The sequence below is a fragment of the Podarcis melisellensis genome, assembly GCF_964234715.1.
Source record: "Podarcis melisellensis genome assembly, chromosome: 15".
In the NCBI taxonomy this organism is placed as follows: Eukaryota; Metazoa; Chordata; class Lepidosauria; order Squamata; family Lacertidae; genus Podarcis; species Podarcis melisellensis.
In genome coordinates this window covers 1,920,462-1,939,790 of record NC_138532.1, presented here as the reverse complement: position 1 = coordinate 1,939,790, position 19,329 = coordinate 1,920,462, and the positions used below count along the sequence as shown (strand labels likewise).

General features: G+C 46.5%; 1 protein-coding gene across 3 annotated transcripts in view; it reads right to left on the bottom strand.

Moving 5' to 3' along the window:
- Positions 1–19,329, bottom strand: part of PDLIM2 (PDZ and LIM domain 2) — a 60,609-nt gene that overhangs the window by 4,796 nt on the left and 36,484 nt on the right. For 2 of the 3 annotated variants that reach the window (XM_081891083.1, XM_081891084.1), the window contains exons 4-9: positions 18,323–18,392; positions 14,520–14,713; positions 13,106–13,178; positions 5,576–5,739; positions 1,811–1,956; positions 833–953 (exon numbers count right to left, since the gene is read on the bottom strand). In XM_081891083.1, the coding sequence (XP_081747209.1) occupies positions 833–953; positions 1,811–1,956; positions 5,576–5,739; positions 13,106–13,178; positions 14,520–14,713; positions 18,323–18,392 (768 nt within the window). The remainder of the gene's footprint in view (positions 1–832; positions 954–1,810; positions 1,957–5,575; positions 5,740–13,105; positions 13,179–14,519; positions 14,714–18,322; positions 18,393–19,329) is intronic. The other variant, XM_081891085.1, reaches the window with a different exon arrangement.

Here is a 19,329-nt window from a genome sequence, read left to right as displayed (position 1 = left end):
CCAAGTGCAATACCTTACATTTCTCCCTGTTAAAATTCATCTTGTTTGTTTTGGCCCAGTTCTCTAATCTGTCAAGGTCGTTTTGAAGTGTGATCCTGTCCTCTGGGGTGTTAGCCACCCCTCCCAGTTTGGTGTCATCTGCAAATTTGATCAGGATGCCCTTGAGTCCATCATCCAAGTCCTGTGGCACCCAATACATATATTTTGGGATCCACTCTATTCTTCTGATTATTATCTTCTGATTGTAAAATGATTTAACCACTTTCAGTATTGTATTTTTATATTGCTATAATCTACCCTGGGACCATACAGTGAATAGCAGGTAAAAAAATTCCCCATCATCAATGCCATAATAGTGTACACATAAGTAACCCCATAGCTTTTTGGCAATTTCCCTACTCTTCAGCCACCAAGTTCATTTCAAAAGGCCACAGTGAACTTTCACAAGCTCCAAATTGCAGTTCTGGCCTCTGCCCAGAAGATGGCAATGCATAACTGGTCCCCCTCTGTGGTTATAATACCATGAAAGTGTAGAGTGGCAAAGGTCTCCTCGGATTCAGCTACATTCCTCACAATAATACGTTTTGAATGTGTTATAAACATCCAACACCAGATGGTGCCAGAGAGCAAAAAGGAGTTTATATGGATTTTTACATAGGCCCCCCCCCTTTATTGTAATGATTTAATTTCTGACTTATTTATAGTGTTTTTAACCTGTGTCTAGATCCATCCTCGCTCTGCTTATGGCCAACAGGCCATCTCTTATCCCTCCAGAAGAGCACCAGGCCCCCCTTCCACAGCCACATCCCATCCGAGGGAGAGAAAAACTCACGTGATGCTGCTGCCACACTTCTCACACACATGCAGCTTCTGGGCGCCGCCGGCCATGGAACTGCTGACCGGCTTCTGTGTGCTGGGAGACAGCGGGCTGGGAAAGTGAGTCACGGAGCCCCCTGCCAAAGCAACCAAGAGGGCACATCAGGATTCAGAGGCAGGCTGGCAACAGATTATAAATAATGTGCAGCCCTGTGTGCGTCTCCTCAGAGCGTTAGTGTGTTTCATGAACCTTCTTTCCAGGTAAGTGTGTATAGGATTGCAGACTTAATCTAATGAAGCAAAATTTTCATCATTCCCACAAACCCCTCAGTATTAATTGCCTTTTAAAAAGCATTAGAGCCAGATACATTGTAAACTAATAAAGCCATAGATAATCTACTAATGGTCAGAAGGAAAATGCAATATTTAATGTTTTCTTTATTTCCCTTCATAACAGTACCAAAACAGACTCTATCACAAACAATTCATTCACAGAGTAACGGATTAATGTTTGCCATCAACAAGTTGTGGGCAGAAGGTCTCAGGTTCAAGCCCAGGTCAGGCTGGAAGAAACCTCTGTTTGAGATCCTGGAAAGCCACTTCCAGTCAGTACAGATAATACTACAGCTAGATGGACCAAGAATGTTACTCAGCATTAGGCAGCTTCCTAGGTTTCTAATTTTTAGTTGATTAACCTGCTAATTCAAAGTTGCAGTCCTGTACAGAAAACTTGGGCCACCTGTCTCTTGGTCTTTGCCTTCAACTACAAAAGTATTCTCATGGACTCACACACAACCTCAGAATTTACCGGCGCCTCAGATGAAAAAAAGCAGAGTTTCAAGCAAACAGTGTGGGACAAGAAGACAGACCAAACCAGAAGCATTAGAAGTATTACACACCACATTTTATGGTGGTGGCTGCATTTTGCCTGCTACTCCCAAGTCCAAAGAAACACAATTTTCCTGCTTTCCTTCCCAGCCACCTCGACCCTCACCTTTTTCATCCAACTCCAGAGCTACTTGGAGCAAGCGGAAGGTGCTGGATTGCCGCGGCAGAGCCCTGGTTTCACGATTTTCTTGCATCATTTTGTAGACCTCCGAGTCCCCTTCCAAATGGCGCATGGCTGGCTCTGTATCCAGACTGGAAAGAGAGAGAAAAGAAATGCAGCCAGTCTGTCCTGGAAGAGGAAAAATACCTCCGGCTTTTTATATCCCAGGAGGACAGGACAAACCAGTCTTCCATCACCAACATAATTCTGCCGAGCTTTCAGGAAGAGGTGGGACCAGGAGAGATCCAGAAAGAGGCACACCTGAACACTGTTTCAGAACAACAGGGGCCTCAGTAGAAGGATGCAGGATTCCAGAGGGTTTGCTGTGAGCAGGCGCAAGGAGAGAAATGGGAGCCTTTTCTTCTTTCTTCTATCCCATTTTGCCACCTGAGTTGCTGCCCCACCCCTGTCCTCACCAATGCCTTGCTTGCTGCCCCCCCAGCCACAGGAGAAGTGAGGAAAAGTGGTGGTAGTGGCAGAATCACAGGATTGTAGAGTGGTAGAGCTGGAAGGGACCTCAAGGGTCATCTAGTCCAACCCCTGCAATGCAGAAATGGTGAGATGGAATGTCACATGAACTCCGCAGGGTGTTGCTGGAAGCTGCCGCCGCTTCTCCTAACTTCTCTGGTTGCGGCAGGAGGGGCGGGTGGTGCCTGGATGCACTGGCCCTGGCTCCAGGTAAGCCAGGACTTCAGAAAACGGAAATGGTCCCTTCACTGACTCAGAGAAGCATCCCAGCTCATCCCTCCTCATTGCCCTGCCAGCCCCTCTCCTAGGACCCCTTCGCCACCCTGGTGCCCTCCAGATATTTTGGATCACAATTCCCATCAGCCCCAGCCAGCTCAGCAAAGCAGCTCCCCTGCGAGTGAAGGTGTTCTCCCGGCCCCAAGCCCTTTGAAGTCTTCTCAGACAAACATACCTCCGGGAAAGGGAGCAGAGAGCAAGAGCAGCAGGAAATGTCCCACCCTGGGAAGGAGGCTCCACTTGCTGTTTCCAGGCAGGTATACTGACCCTCAAGGGCTCAGTGTTTTAGCAGGAACTGAATCCTGCTCCCCCTCACCTCCAGAGAGATTTCCTTTCCTGCTTGCCTGTCTCCAGACCTGATCAGGCTCACTCTCCTGAGAGTGCAGGTGGAACACACCCTGCCTGACACACCTGCCCAGCCTCTAGACTTGTCAGCAGCGCCAAATTAACCCTCACCTGCCCAGCCTCACAGCAGGAGAACATAAAAACATAGGGGAGACTGCTGAATCAGGCAAGTGCTCCATCTATCTCCAGCATCCTGCTCTCTGGGTGGCCAGCGAGATGCTTGTGGGAAGCCCCCAAGCAGGTTCTGAGCACAAGAACCACCCTCTCCCCTCCTGGATTCCCCAGGAACCGGTATTCTGAAGCAGGGCTGCCTCCAACCATGAAGGCGGAGCTGCTGACAGCCTTATCCTCCATGGAATTGTCTAATCCTCTTTTCAAGCCGTCTGCCTTGGTGGCTGTCCAAGGCTGTTGCTGCCTCCTGTGGGAGCCTGTGCTGCAAGAAGCACTTTCTTTTATCTGTCCTGAAGGTGGATGTCCGCAACTTCTAGTGTTATGAGAAAGGAGACAAAAAGTTCTCTCTCCACCTTCTGCAGGCAACGCACAACGGTATAAGCCTCTGTCATAACTCCTTCTTTCTAAGGCTTTCCCTGAAGAGCAAAGTAGGCCAACACCCTGCTTCCAGGAAAACGAGAGATAAGCTGTGTATACAATCACCTGCTTAAAATTCAGCAAGGTCCTTCTTTTTCACTGCATTTCAAACCACATTTGCACATTGTGTGTACATTGGCACAGTTTGATGTGTATGTTAATCTCCCGCTATATGTTCATACCAGTGGGCTGAGATATCTTTACCCTGTAAGCAGTTCTCAATTAAGATCAAAGCAGGTTTGGGGGGAAACACATCAAAGTGTAGCATTTCGCATGAAAGGTCAGGACAGATGTGCCTTGTGGCCAATGTGTGTTTTCGTGGCTTCCTCAACCAGCAGTGGGAAGGGTCTGCATGCAGAGTTAACAGGGGTATATACAAGGCCATCTGCCTCTGGTCTCCACCTAAGGAAATAGCCTGGGAACAATAGTGAGGGTCTATGGGGGTATTTGTTGAATTCGTATTCTAGGCAGAGAAAGCAGAAACCACCCTAAAGTACTGGCTGAGTTTGCTGCTTGGTGACCCAGGGAGAGACTCTGGCTGTGTTCACACACTTGTTCACTGTGCATTCGCTGCATAATGTGAACACTCCCTAGAACTGAATCAAAGTGGTTTGCCTGGGTTTTTTTTTTGCATTTTGCCCCCCCCCCCGCCCCAAAGTAGGTGACCTGACTTCAGGGAGGTTTGGGACTGAAATGTCTGCCCCAATTCTCAGGTTGCCATTGCAATTTTTTCCAGATGGAGCCTGGGACATTGAGGTGGGGGGCGAGTTCCTGCTCAGAAGAACCCAACCACTCACCTCACTCCTTTGGCTCAGAGGGTGTTTTATGCGAGCACAACAAAGTCCTTTCTACCCCTGTCCCAGATCAGAGAGCAATTTTATTTTGAGAACCTTTTGCAGGCTGCTTGGAGATCTTCTGAGGCTACAGAAATAAAATCAGCAGCAAACAAACAATAAAGCAGGGCCCTTGGTCACCCTGCTCTACAGCTGCTTGGTGGTGTAGACAGAGGGATGCCCTTGAACTCTGACCCCCACCCACTCCTGTCTGCCAACACCACAGAAGCCCATAGAAGTGAAGAACCAATGTACATAGCTGTCAACTTTTCGCTTTTCTTGTGAGGAATCCCATTCGGAATAAGGGAATTTCCCTTAAAAAAGGGAAAACGTTGACGTCTACCCTAGTGCAAACAAGGTTTCTGTGTTCTGAGAAGTACCTGCTCTGCTAGCTCTCCCTACACAGAATGCATGGACCGTGGCACCTGGAACCACTCTTAAGTGTCATGTTGGTCTGGCAGCTTCTCATACATGATTTCAGCAATTTTCAGAAATTCCAGAGAATCCATTAACAGTGGTACCTCGGGTTACAGACGCTTCAGGTTACAGACTCTGCTAACCCAAAAATAGTACCTGGGGTTAAGAACTTTGCTTCAGGATGAGAATAGAAATCATGCTCCGGCGGCGTGGTGGCAGCAGAAGGCCCCATTAGCTAAAGTGGTGCTTCAGGTTAAGAACAGTTTCAGGTTAAGAACGGACCGCCGGAACAAATTAAGTACTTAACCCGAGGTACCACTGTATTGAACATTCATCCTGGTTAGTTTGTAGGGAGATTAGGCTTTGTTGCCTATCTAAGGAGAACTCACTCCAATTCGTCTGCAGGAAGGTCAGATGACACCGAGTTTAAAGCAAAGTTATCTCACACTTTTGCACCACCCTGTCACTTTCCTTATTGCAAATGTCTGATCTATTAGGGAAATGGGTTAGTTCTGTGGATGAAATCCAAAACAGTTTTTTTTATTAGGACTTATTTGTATTGGATTAGATTGTTCTAAGGTGTGTTGTACATTTGTTGTACATTTTGTTGGTTCTTCAGTTGGTAAACTGCCTCATGTATATAAAAAGAGGGTATACAAACTAAAAGTGGTGGTGATGATGATGAACCTGAATTGGCTGCTATGTGACTGAATCCCACCCCAAAACAGACAGTCTGAAAGCATCCTTAGCCACTAGGCAACAGCAGGTAAGCTAGACAGATTACCTGTAACGGCGCTGGTAGGAAGAGGAGCTCCTGTCCTGGTCCTTCCTGATCTCCCATGGGCTGCGAGGTGAATATGCTCCAGGGGACGGAGATCCATTTAATGGAAGCAGAACTGTAACTGGAGATCCACTAGAGCGGCTGCTGCTCCTTTGCTCCTGCAGCTGGTGCAGAAAGAGATGGGGCTGGGTGTAAAGGCATTCTGTAGGAAAGGAGTGGCCCAAGGAGCCTCTCAGCCTCAGGAAGAGATTAATTGACCATCACACATTATAGGACTTGGCCCCATAAAAATAAGCAGTTGCTACACAACCCATATTGCCAAAATAAGAGGAGTATACACAACCAGGGGTGAGAGCAGCCAAACAATCCAAACTCAGCACCAGGGAAAACTGTGTAAATGACACAAATTTGATAAAATAATGGGGGGGGGGAGAAGAACTGAGATAGAAAGACATAGACAAGAAGTTTCACCCCTAACCACAGGAATCTAATCCAGCCAACTTCCTGGTTTTTTAGGTTTTTGAGGTTGAGCATGAACACCAACCTGTCAAACATGTTTTTGGGCTAGAAACTTGCCTGTGTGGTGTATCAGTTAAGAGAGTTAGACTAGGACTGGGTAGACCCAAATTCAAATCCCCATTCAGCCACAAAACATACAGGGTGACCTTGGGCCAGAACACACACTTTCAGCCTAACAGACTTAAAGGGAAGTTATGAAGATATAGCTATGGTGGGAGAGAGAGCAAAGCATGCCCTTTTGAGCTCCTCAGAAGAAAGAGGGGATATAAATGCAACACATAAATAAAATGCTAACACAGCGGTGGGCACACAAACAAGCCAAGATTTTCTTGAAGGTTAACTGTGTACCTAATATCACAATCTGCCCCCATGGAATTGCAGCACACTCAATCCCCAACAAACTTTCACCCTCCCTCTTACACACACGTGTCGGAACAAGATCCTGAAAGTTTTTGTCCATCACCGCCACTACAATTCCCCATTGTGAATCTATCCCCAAAAAACATGTTTGTAGACCAAAATACACACTGCTGGCAGCAGATTGCCCACCCAGAAGATATGTTCTACTCCTCTGCCATATAATACTGGAAGGAGGTCACAGTCAAAGGTGAGTGTTAAAAACAAAAGGTAATCAATACATTGCTACCTGAACGGAAGAAAAGCTGGATTCTTTTAACTATGTGCATTTGCTTCTATTGGGATATTTTGTTTAAAAAAAAGGTTTTGCTAGCCACAGGGATAGGTGAATCATGGGAATCATGCAAAGTTCAAATTGTACAGTCTCAAGAGATACTTTGCACTTCCACTTTGGAGCCAAACTGATCCAGCAGATGAGACTTTGTCTTATGTCTGGGAAGCTGAGCCCCATGTCCATCTTGGAGCTGCTCTGTGAAATCAGAAGTGATAGAGCAGAACAATAGGACTGCAGCGTTCATTGTTGCAATAGTCCTCCCGTGTCCTCTCATGGCTTTTAAGGACCGTCCACATGATACTTCATCGTAAGGAAACTCTACAAGCAATTTGGGAGGGTCTCCAAGGCAAGATGCACTTTGCATTACAGCAGGGCAAGGAGTCATGATAAGCTTGTTCTGAGGATACAGCGGGAGAGTTGTACACAGACTTGAATGGGGCTAAAGTTAAACAGGTTAACCCTACATTGAACTCATTTCCTGCAAGGGTGTGGGGAGGGGGCAGAAGTGTCTTGTGTCCATAACTCATCCTTGAGCTAAAACAATCAATGCCTAAAGCCTTTGGGTGGACACATTCAACTGCCCAACAGAGTGATGTGTTGTCCAAAAATCCTTTCCACAGCCTTCACGCCTCTCTGTTTCAGGGCATGCACCAACCACAAGGGGGAGCCCCACACCTTCAAAAGACACTTTCCAGCTGCTAATTGGGAAGAAGCAGAACACATGTAGGGGAAGAAGGGGGCACAGAAGCGAGGGGGCCAGTGGGGAAGGAGAAGGGTGGAAACCTGACTCGGGGCTCTTTGCTGCGCCCCCTTTCACTGACTGTGGCAACTAGGTGCTGAAAACATGATTGCCAGGAGGCAGTTGGGCAACACCATCCCTGCTGAGCCACAGTTCCCAGGAGCATGGTGCCCAGACTGGAAGCAGCAGCAGGACTGAGAGGTTTTGGCCAGAGCTTCAGGAAGTGAGCATCAGTCAGGAGCACCAGAAAGGACCCCACATCATTTTGCTTTCAGGGAATCTCCAGAGCTCCCAGAATGGTATGGGCATAGGCTTCTGTGCAGGTATCCCTCCCTCCCACCCGCCTGTCTTTATAACACCCCAGGCATGCCAGCTCCAGGGGGCGGAGGTGTCTTCAGCCCCCTCAATATGTGTCTGAAGGGGGTCCACCCTCCGCAATATTGAGGGGGCCGGCCCAATGTTGTGGACGACTGCACTGGTCAGGAGACTGTGTGACGTCATGTATGCGCAATGCACGCCAGGCCCCCGAAATACTGGGGGCACCTGGTGCCTCTCCAACACCTCAGTATAAATCTCTGGCTCCCTGGGGCTACTTTGCCCAGCAGAACTGAGCTCCTTCCGCCCCACCCTGGGCAGTCAGAGCTCAGCATGTGCTCCTTGCTCAGCCCTGTTTTGCACCAGGCCCCATCCATCACCAGCAGACGGCCTCCAGAACGTTGCCTGTGAGGGAATGTGGCCCTCAGGCTGAACAAGGGCCCAGGACTGCCTGCTGGGAGCCTGAAGGGCCTGCCCTGCCTCTCTCCACCTGGCCTGACAGGCTCCATAAAGGGCTGCTGCTGCTGCTGCGCGACAGAGAGGGCTCCTCTTTTAACATTGCTTTTATTTTTTATCTATGTCATTTTAAATTGTTATTGATATTAATGTTGTATTTTTAGTTTTAGATTTTGTGATTTATGTGGAAATATTTTCCATTTGGTCGCGTACCTTTTGATGTGTTTTATTTATTGTTTATGACCTTTGTTATGTTGGTAATTATGTAAATCTTGTCATGTTGCAAGCCGCCTTGAGCATTGTTTTAACTTTGGAAAGGTGGCGTACAAATAAAATGATGATGATGGTTTGGTAGATCCCTGGTCCAATCCAACACAAGGCTCTTGACAAGATGCACCACGGGGGTCACGAGTGGCACAGGCTGCAGGAGCTGGTGGGACAGTGTAGTGGAAGACCACGTGCTTTGCGTACAGAAAGCAGGCAGCCAAGTCCCGGGCGCCTCCAGTTGAAAGCATCAGGTGATGGGAGAGGCCTCTGCTGACGACCCTGGAGAGGCCCTGCCGGTTGGAGTGCACGATACAAGGACTCGAGACAACTTCTTCTCCTATGTGGCAACACTTGAATTGCTGGGAGAGGTCTTCCGGGGATTTAGAGCACAGTATCACCAGTATGTGAACGACAATGTTACCAAACTCTCTCCTTCCATCCCATTGCAGCGAGACTGATGAGGTTTCTGAGGCAATTCCTGAGGTTAGTCATGGACTGGTTAGGTCACACTGGGCGTAGAGCAGATCAGAAGGGTCCAATCTCTTTGCAAGCAAATCAGGATGAAAGCTCAATGAACAGGTTGTCTGTGTGCTCCCAGGCCCTAAGTGAGGCAGCAGCTTGGGCAGAACACACTGAAGGGAAGGAAGTCTTTACCCAGCAATCCAGGGAAAGTCACCAGAACGTAGACAGGTAAGAGCAACAGGCACCATGCAGAAACACATCCCACCCTTCCAGTGTCCTGGCGCTCTTCCGTTCCTGTCTTCTGCTGTGTGACTTCTACCCATCTTTCCCCACCCCCAAGCAGCTTGATGTTTGGAAGGCTCGGCACTGCTGCTAGCCCAAATGATAGAATTTCCTTACCCGCTGCATCTGCTCCTGTTTAAAGGCCTTGAAGATGGAAGAAAGTAGAAAGGCCTTCCTAACTAGAAGCAAATGTTTTGGGAAGCAGCAGAGTGCAAGGGAATTGATAGGAACACAGCAATCAGTGTTGCGTAGGATCTCCATTCTCAACAACACCACACCGACCCAACAAAGGGGAGATTTCCCCTTCCGTGCCAGTCTGCTCAAAGGAGATTTCAGCTGGACCTCAGCACGCTTCTTTTGCCCTCCAAGCAAAGACTTGATTCCTTGGTTCCACACAGAGACACCGTCAGTTCCAAGGAATAATAAAACCCATGCAAAGATCCAGCCTAGGCCTACATACCATTCCATGGAGCTTTGCTAAGTGACTCCACTGGCCTAACCAAACACAAATACGCACACCCCCAAACACATTTAAGGTTACCAACTCTGAATAATAATAAAAATTAGTCACAACCCCTCATGCTTTGGTAGAGCCTGGAAGACTGGGGTTAGAGCTAGGAGACTAATGTCAGAGATGGAACAGAACCTGAGGTTTACTGCTATGCCTTTTCAGACATCAGGGCAGGTTACTTTACAGAAGACAGCATTACTGATCAGGCCAACAAGAGAAAGACTGATTGCCAAGTCTAAGAAGCTTAGGCAAACATTGGAGCAGAATGACCCATCAATAGCTATTAGACATCATTGTTAAATGAAGCCTCCCTTTTCCATAATGTCTATCACTGTATGAGAGTTGCTGGGGCAGCAACAATGTGGGCAGCTACTGACTTTGTGCCCTGCTTATTAGCTTCCTGGAAGCACCAAACTAGTCCCGTGGGCTCACTATAGAAAGACTCTGGCTCTTTTCATAGGGATGGTCCATTGATCTGTCCAAGCCAGAACACTAGGGCTGGCCCAAGACAAGTTGACCCCTGAGGCAGACCACAAATGGCGTGGGTGAGTGAGCATCTATAGCAGGAACAAGGGGTGGGGTGGGGGGTGGGGAATAAAGATCTACAACAGGATCTGCTGCCCCGTGGATTCTGCCGTCTCAGCGCACCTCCTGAGTGGGCCAGCCCTGTAGAAGACACATGCCTAAACATGCGCCCACTTGCCAGTAAATCTTTCTTTGCACCCAAACTTTCCAACTGTGAACACCAGGAAGAACAGAAACAGACTGACAGCCTGCAGCCGGTTCCTCCTTAATTTGGGGCTCACGTAAGAAATGCAACACTTTTAGGTTAATTACTGCTTTGCATCTGAAGAACTGCACGGCCAAGGAATTTTTCTGGGGGAAATAAGATAAGAGGAATCCAACGAGGCCTAAGCCTCATTTAACACCCTCCAACACTCAAATCTCAGCCCCCCCCCCCCTGATGCAACCGCTGGGTAGGGAGGAGGCCAACCAGTGGGGCCAAGAGCTAAAGCAAATAAATGCAAAGAAGGAAAGAAAAACATGGCAGAGAAGCCAAGGGGTTGAGGGGCTGGGCGAGCAAGGTGCCAGCTGGCAAGCACTGCTCTCTGGGGCCAACCTCCCTTCCCAATTTGGGCTTGAAAAATGGGCCCAGAACGTAGAAAAAGCAGAGGGCGGCCAGCCCTGGAGCCAAAGCAAGCAAACAAACAGCAGCACCCAGCCCAAGAGCAACAGGAGAGCGAGATGCCAGGACACATGGGCAAGGAATCAGGAGGCTCAACAAAGACCACAGGAAGAGAGGGAGGACAGGGGCATTCCAGAAGGATCACCCAGGAAACTGGCTAGGAAGCTCACTGACAGGTCCAGAAAGGTCTTGGCATCTGTAGCATGTCTAGGGAGCATGAAAGCATCCCGAAATAATTATTAATGGCAAATCAACCTTTGTATAGTACTTTTGAGTCTCACCTGCACTAACTAGGTGTAATCCATACAACAACCTTGCAGGTAACTTGGAATTATTAATCCCATGCCACAGGCGGGGGAGACAGAGAGAATGGCGTGTGACACCAGCTCACTCTCACTTTGCTTTACAACAACCTAAGACTAATGGGTTTGGATTGCAGGAGTGCAGAGGAGGGCTTTGCTATTATGAAATCCTCTATGACTACCAACTAAGGCTAACCTGAGCCCTATTAAACGTTAAGACCAGCCTGTCTGGTCTTATTTCTGTGAAGATCAGGATTAAATTGGCCAAAGGTAGTGGTGGTGAGCTTTATATTTTAATGTTGTTGTTTTTTATAATGTTCTGTTGTGGTGGACTGGAGTGGGACTTTGCTTTTGACACCCACCTAAAACCTTCAAGACAGTGCAGCCCAAAAGCAAAATTCTGCAATTTAAATTATGCAAACAGGGCAGACATGCTTCAATGAACTTAATTTACATGCTTCATTTCATTGCACAATCTGGAACTGTCCCCACCCCCATCTCTCTCTCAGGAACTGGAATTGGGATTCACAAAAAACATGGGTCCAAGGAAGAGAAAATATTTGTGTAAGATAGAAAGAGAGGAGGAATGGGTGGCATGTGTGTGCATTGCAGGGGGCGGGGGAGGGGGAATACTGGAAAATGTTCCTGTTGAAGAAGCAGAGACACCCTGATCACCAAGGTCCCTCTGGTCTTTAAGCATTTGAAAAGCAAAGAACTGCCCACATATTGTTAAGTTCTCGATGCTATCATAAAGATTAAAATGATGTTGGGCTTGTTTTAAGAAACCAGAACTATGCAAATTCTGTAGAGTTTAGCCACCGTCTGCACTGGAAGCTCTCTCTTTCTCTTTCATGTTCAATGTGCCATGAGAAGCCATAGATCCTCTGTGCATATCCACACCTGCGGCCTTTTCAGCTCTCACCCCAACTATAAACAAAACTGAAACACATGTCACAGAATAATAGAATCATAGAACTGTAGAGTTGGAAGGGATTCCGAGGGTCATCTAGTCCAGCCCCCTGAAATGCAGGAAGCTCAATGTCAATTTGTTCAATAGAGAGAAGGCTCACAATTCCTTCTCAAAGAGGCAATTGAGAGATACAGTACCTAAACAAAATGGAGCTAGAAGATGGCAAGAGGATCCTGTGAATATCTCTCTCTCTCTCTCTCATTCTCTCACTGTCTCTGATGTCGTTGCAAGTAAAAACTCAATATAAATTCTTGAAAGCTACGAGCTGCTGACTTTACAGGAGATGCTCAGCTGAATAGTGTTACAGGCTCCACTGCAAAGCTGTCTCAGGACTGAGGGTTTGCTGCAGAACACAAGCTTTCCCCCACCCCCAAAAAATAACAACACAAGCAGGTCCCTTTGGCAAAAGCAGACAGGGGGGTTGCTTTGAATAGACACATTAATAGATCCCAGGAGGAAGGAGAGGCAAGCAGAGCATTTGTGAGGCTGCATCACTTGCCAACACCCTGCCTCTTGTGTCCACGAGATGCAGGTACTGCCTCCCCAAACTGGTTCTGCCTCCCCAGCTCCCAGCTGTTGCTTGGAGACACCAGGTAAAAACAAGCAAACATCCCTAGCCAGGTGTGCTGCTAACACACAGCAACATGTGCAACAAAGCAGATAAAAACCAGAAGCTAAGGAGGACACGGCCTAAAGGGGGCAGCAGAAACAGGCTCCAGAAAGCATACTTTTAGGACAGGGTTCATCCCCAAGCATAGAGCAGCATGGATACATCGATGGTCCTATACAGGTATTATCCCCGGGGCTCCAAGGAGTCTCACAAGCATCTTTACCTGCTTGCTGCTTGAATGCTGCTGCCCGTAGGGTTCATCAGAGATTCCCAATGAGCTCTCCAGAGAATGTAAGCTGAAAGGAGAACACAGATATTACAGTGAATATCTGCACATTACAGGGAAGAAGTAACAAATAATTATCAGTGGCCCTCTAGATCTTGCTGGACTACAACTCCCACCACCCAGAATTTTGTTGACAGAGTTCACAGAGAGAGAGAGAAAGAGAGAGAGAGACATGATGTTCTTTTAGGAGGGAGAAAACCCAAGCTACCCTGAAGAGCCCCAAAAGGCTCTCTCCATAATGGAGTGCACTGGGATCTGAAAGCACCCTGACCAAAGAGAAAAAGATATTGTGGACAGCTCATATTAGAAAGAAGACTGAAAACAAAACAAAACAACATTACAATGTTAAAATCTATGGGGCATTTGGAATATTGTTGGGACAGTTCTGGTCATCACATCTCAAAGAGAATATTACAAAACTGGAAGTAGATGAAGAAAGGGGCAACCCGATTGAGCAAGAGGAAAGCATATCTTTCCATAAGAAAGGATGAAGCATGTCCACAAGGGGACCTGAGAGGTGCTAATAAAATGATACCCGAATGAGAAAAAGAGAGGGGCTGGATCAAGACCAGGCATAAGCAAACCTGGCCCTCCAGATGTTTTGGGACTACAACTCCCATCATCCCTGACCACTGGTCCTGTTAGCTAGGGATCATGGGAGTTGTAGTTCCAAAACATCTGGAGGACCGAGTTTGTCTATGCCTGATCTAGACACATCAAAAAAGTGTTTTAGGAAAACACGTTGTAAATCTCAAAGTGGGAAATCTCCACAGTGCCATCTGGTGCCACAGTGTTATAATGTATATAAAACACTTTTTTAAAAAAACTAATGTAGCTGAGTCCAAAGATTAGACTCTCCCACACAGTATGTACTAGATTTGGGATCAGCCAATGAGTTTGATTGGAAGTCAATTCAGGTCAGACAAAAGAAGTCAGTAACTTATGGAATTCACTGGGATGCAATGATTTAGGCTGTGTTTACTCTTCACCCAGTGTGCTTCCACTGCTGGTTCGGGAAGTGGCGTACAGATGACATTAGTCACAATCCATACCTTTCCCGTATCTATCCTGCTGCTTCTTATGAAATACTGTGTTTTGATGCATTTTCCCAAACACCCCCTTCAATTCCAACAGAGAAAGAGAGTGATCTAGCTGTGTTTTAAACCAAAGGGGGTTGCAGCTGCTATGACTGGCCATGGAGATTCCATTGGAGTGATGCAGTAGACCTCAAATTCCAATGTTTTGTGAGGAGGACTCTTGCCAGGAAGAAACCCACAAACAGAGCATGGAGGCATCTGGCTGCTTACAGGAAACAGGGGGCAGAGTCACACGGATCAGGATTATTATATACCTGCGGCTGTTCACCACGGATTCCCCTCTGTCCTCACTGGGTAGGTCAGGCCTCTGGGGACTGTATGGGCTACCAGCTCGGTATCCAGGAGATGAAGGAGAGTAGGGACTGCTGGGCCGTGGACTGAGGGAGGCTGGGCTGGAGTAGGAAGATCTCACTGAGTTCTGACCATCGTCTCTGGTTCTTACAACATCCTACAGGAGAAGTCCATAAAAAAACCACGTCAAGACAGATAGGCTGCGTAGGTAAAGGTAAAGGGACCCCGACCGACTCGTGGCCGACTCTGGGGTTGCGGCGTTCATCTCGCTTTATTGGCCGAGGGAGCTGGCGTACAGCTTCCAGGTCATGTGGCCAACATGACGAAGCCGCTTCTGGCGAACCAGAGCAGCACACGGAAACACCGTTTACCTTCCCGCCGGAGCGGTACCTATTTATCTACTTGCACTTTGACGTGCTTTCAAACTGCTAGGTGGGCAGGAGCAGGGACCGAGCAATGGGAGCTCACCCTGTTGCAGGGATTTGAATCACCGACCTTCTGATCGGCAAGTCCTAGGCTCTGTGGTTTAACCCACAGCGCCACCCGCGTCCCTGATAGGCTGCATAGAGACATATAAATCTGCTTTATTACTGGTCCATCTAGCTCTGATCATCAGACCAAGTCAGATCATTGGTCCATCTAGCTCATAATTGTCTACACTAAATGCAACACCTCTCCAGAGTTTTAGGCAAGGGACATTCCCAACCCTGCCTGGAGATGCTGGTGTTGAACCTGGGACCTTCTGTAGGTAAAGAAAATCCAAGTGACACCACCTATAGCCCATAATAATCAACATGAACTACTCTTTGATGGTATCTCAAAAGTTAATGCACAAGGAAGTTTTCCTCTACCTGCTTTAATAATAACACGAGTCTTGGCTCAGCCCAGTTTTGTTCCCATGCAGGGTTAGGAAAGTTTGAAAGGGATCAGTTCTGTGGGAAAGACCATCAATGTGATTACTGAGGCAGGACAATGCTGGCAGAGCAGCAATCACCTGTCAGAGCCTGCCCATGGAACTGCTTCCTTCTCAGGTTATCAGAAGTGTGTGGGAACGGCTAGGGCTCAGTGACTCGGCACCACTCAGGGAGCCTGCCCATCCCATTAAGGATTCCATGGCCGTTTCCTCAGGTTGTCAAGTTGTTTTAAAACAAGATTTATATAATGCTTAACAAAAATCTCTAAGTGGTTTACAAGAAACAGTTAGAAAAAAGAAAACAATAATAAAACCAGACTTTAAAAGCAAACTTTGGAAAATACAGATAAAATTTATAAGCACATAGCTAAAATGAACACTTAAAAAATCAATGTATGTAATAAAATTACATGTCTGCATTGGCATACATAAACAAAATAGATTTTAGTTGGTGCCAAAAGGTTTTAAGTGAGTGTCACTTAATGTCTATTTGGCACTATGTGGTATAAAAATAATGTTGTTAATAATAATAATAATAATAATAATAATAATAATAATAATAATAGATGAAAGGTATACACCCAGCATTAACTGGCAGAGAGTTTTGGAAAATGGGTGCGGCTACACTCAAGTAACAAATAGGCAGCCAGAGTAGACATCTCAGCAACAGTGAAATATGCTGCAAGAGTCTTGGTCTTATTTTTGATAAACTTTCATCCCATGGCAGCAGCTGAAGTAGTGCAGGAGAAGACTACTGTCAGAGAAGGGCCTTTCACAGGCTGCCTCTGCCAATCAGAGTGAAAACTACAAAGGACCTGAGAAAAAGATTGTATGTCAAAAATGTAGGTGGAGAGAGATGGATGCCCAGGGGCAGAAGCCCTCAACATAAACCTCTTAAGCCTCGGCTTTCATGGAAACAGAAATTCAGCAACAAAGGCAAGCAGAGGCCTGTATCCGTGAATGACCCATAAGCACCTGAAAGTTTGTTGAAGGCTGACATTCTCAACAAACTGAGATGTAATGATACATTTCCATGTATCACCTATATTCATATCCTGGCAGAGATACGTGATCACAACTCAAACCACAGTATGTGTTTTTTGGAGTACGTGTCTCACGTTGGCCTCTTTCTATGTGCACATGCGTCTCTGTGTGTTTAAGAGATCTGAATCATGGATCTGCTACAGGTGTCTTCCCCAAACCGGCACCCTCCAACTGCCATCAGCCCCAGTCAGCACACTGGGAAAGGCATGTCTAGTTACACCTTCATTCTGACCAAACTTAACAGGATATAGCATAGAATTTTATTATATAAATACTGGAGATATCAGGCTGCTTTTTCTAATTTGTGTTGGAATTATCTGAAAGCAAAGCAGTACTGGAAAGCTATCTGTGAAATGGTTGAATTGGGGCATTTTTTTAACAGATCCTTTAAATGTTTGGATTGAAAGTGCTTGATGGCTTGCTGCCAATAGGAAAACAACCAGTTTGGCAAATACCGTATTTTTTGCTCTATAAGACTCACTTTTTCCCTCCTAAAAAGTAAGGGGAAATGTGTGTGCGTCTTATGGAGCGAATGCAGGCTGCACAGCTATCCCAGAAGCCAGAACAGCAAGAGGGATCGCTGCTTTCGCTGCACAGCGATCCCTTTTGCTGTTCTGGCTTCTGGGATTCAGAATATTTTTTTTTCTTGTTTTCCTCCTCCAAAAACTAGGTGTGCCTTTTGGTCTGGTGCGCCTTATAGAGTGAAAAATGTGGTAATCACTGCAGCTAAAATTGGTTGAGTGAGACACTGGAAAACTGACACTGTTCTGTCAATTGTAGGATGGCGAAGGAAGATTCTTGATACGGATGAAGGAGGAAAACTTACATAATTATACACAGGCAAATAAAGAAAAACATTATCCCAAGATTTGAGTTAAATGAGCCAGGTATAAGGAATGTTGGAATACATAACACCCATCAATGTTTGTGTTGTCCAGTGGTTTTCACTTTGTGCCTATTTGTAATGCTAACTTTTAGGAAAAAGGAAGATCACAGCCCTGATCTCTATAGTATGGCAGAAGAGGGGCAATATCAATGCAGTGGGGGGGGGGGCTTCTTTTTTAGACCAATGGCTGAATTCCTAGTTGGGGAACATGATAGCGGTAGCTGGGGCAGCGGAGGAGACTCGTATCTTTGCACACAGTCCAGCTGTGGCCCAGCGAAGAAGTTTCCACACCTGCAGCTCTCCACCAGGGAAGCAAGGGGCCAGTTCAAGAGCCCAAGGACAGATTCCCGCTAGGCCAAAAAACTGGAGGCAGTTATGGAACAGGTTCAGTGAGAGGTGTAACCCAGGCAGGAGGTGTGGCCTGTGAAGAGTTCTGAGGGCCAGGTAAGAGGTAGCAGAGGGCCACACTTAGGTTAGATATGGATTGATGGGTCAAGGGAACAGTGCCCAGCTGCCTTTCTGTATGTGAAGAGGAAAAGAAAAAGGCCCCCCTGAGTGAGATCCACTTTGCCTCAGCTTTTCTTGCTCTGTGGAAGGCAAGTAAAACCATTTTATTCCCGTTAAATCATTAGCTCTCTTAATGAATTGTTATGCAGCACAGTTCTATGTAAAAGTAAAACCCACTGGTTTATTCCCTAGGTACTATTTTCTAAAGTTTTATCAGATGTATTTTTTAATATTCTGTCTTGTTTTAATATTTTTAATTGTATTTATTGATGTTTTCAAATCTTTGTTAGTCACTTTGACAGAAATATGGGGTGTAAATTACTGACAAAAAATACATACATAAAATGCATGGTTCAGGATGCCCCACCGTAGACTTTAATCTAGAGACTTGGTGTCAGAAGCAGAGGGGTACTCACCTGAAACCGTATGGACAACAACTCTGCTGAACTCTCACCATTCGTCTGACTGGGAGAAAATGGTTGAGACCTGGAAAAGAGACGAAGAAGATTGATAGGGAACAAAATAGTCAGTGGGCTAGCAGTTTCCTTGACGTCTGTGCTACTCAAAGCAACCACCTGCAAGGCCTTATAAGCAGGCGACCCCTCCAGTCTTGCAGTGAATCCAGAAGAAAGTGCACCCGCAGGGTTCAAAGGTCATTGAAGAATGAGATGCCATCTCTAACCCTAAGCTTGTAGAAATTGATATTCTTACTGCAAAGCATTCTAAGTGGTTAACATATTAATCTATAAAATGCACTCAAATTACAAATGGGAATTTAACACATAGTATAATATCTTTTTTTAAAATGACATCTAAAAATTGTGTTCCTAGCTATTATGATTACAGGAGCAGTATAATTTTTATTGTGTAAAATAATTTCTTCTCCAATCTGAGGAACCAGGGGGTAGTTTTATTTTGGTATGTGCTGATTTCAAAAAGTGTTAAGATTTCTGGTCCAGTGTATGTACCACATCCCCATTTGTACCTTGAGTAGCCTTACTGTGCACCCCCTCCCATGAACACACACACAGAGAGAGAGAGAGAGAGAGAGAGAGAGAGAGAGAGAGAGAGAGAGAGAGAGAGAGAGATTGCTTCTCCCACAAAGGGTGTTCCCTATATGGCTTTCAAATGAGGCACAGATGGCAAGTATGAGAGCTACCCTGATACTGCTGCCCTCCCACCGGGATAAACAGAGAGCTGCCCTCCCATATAGGGATCAAAGCAGCCTTGTACTACCCCCAACTAACCTCCATCGGAGGAGGCCGCAAAACAAGGGGCACGGTTGGATACCTCCCCTGCCCCCAATCCCAGACTCTGAAATTGGCGGGGTGGTCAGGGAGAAGCGGCTGCCTTTATATTCTCTCAAGAGGAATGCATCTGGGGCTTTGATGTAGCTGGAATCTGGAATTCATTAAAGGGAATT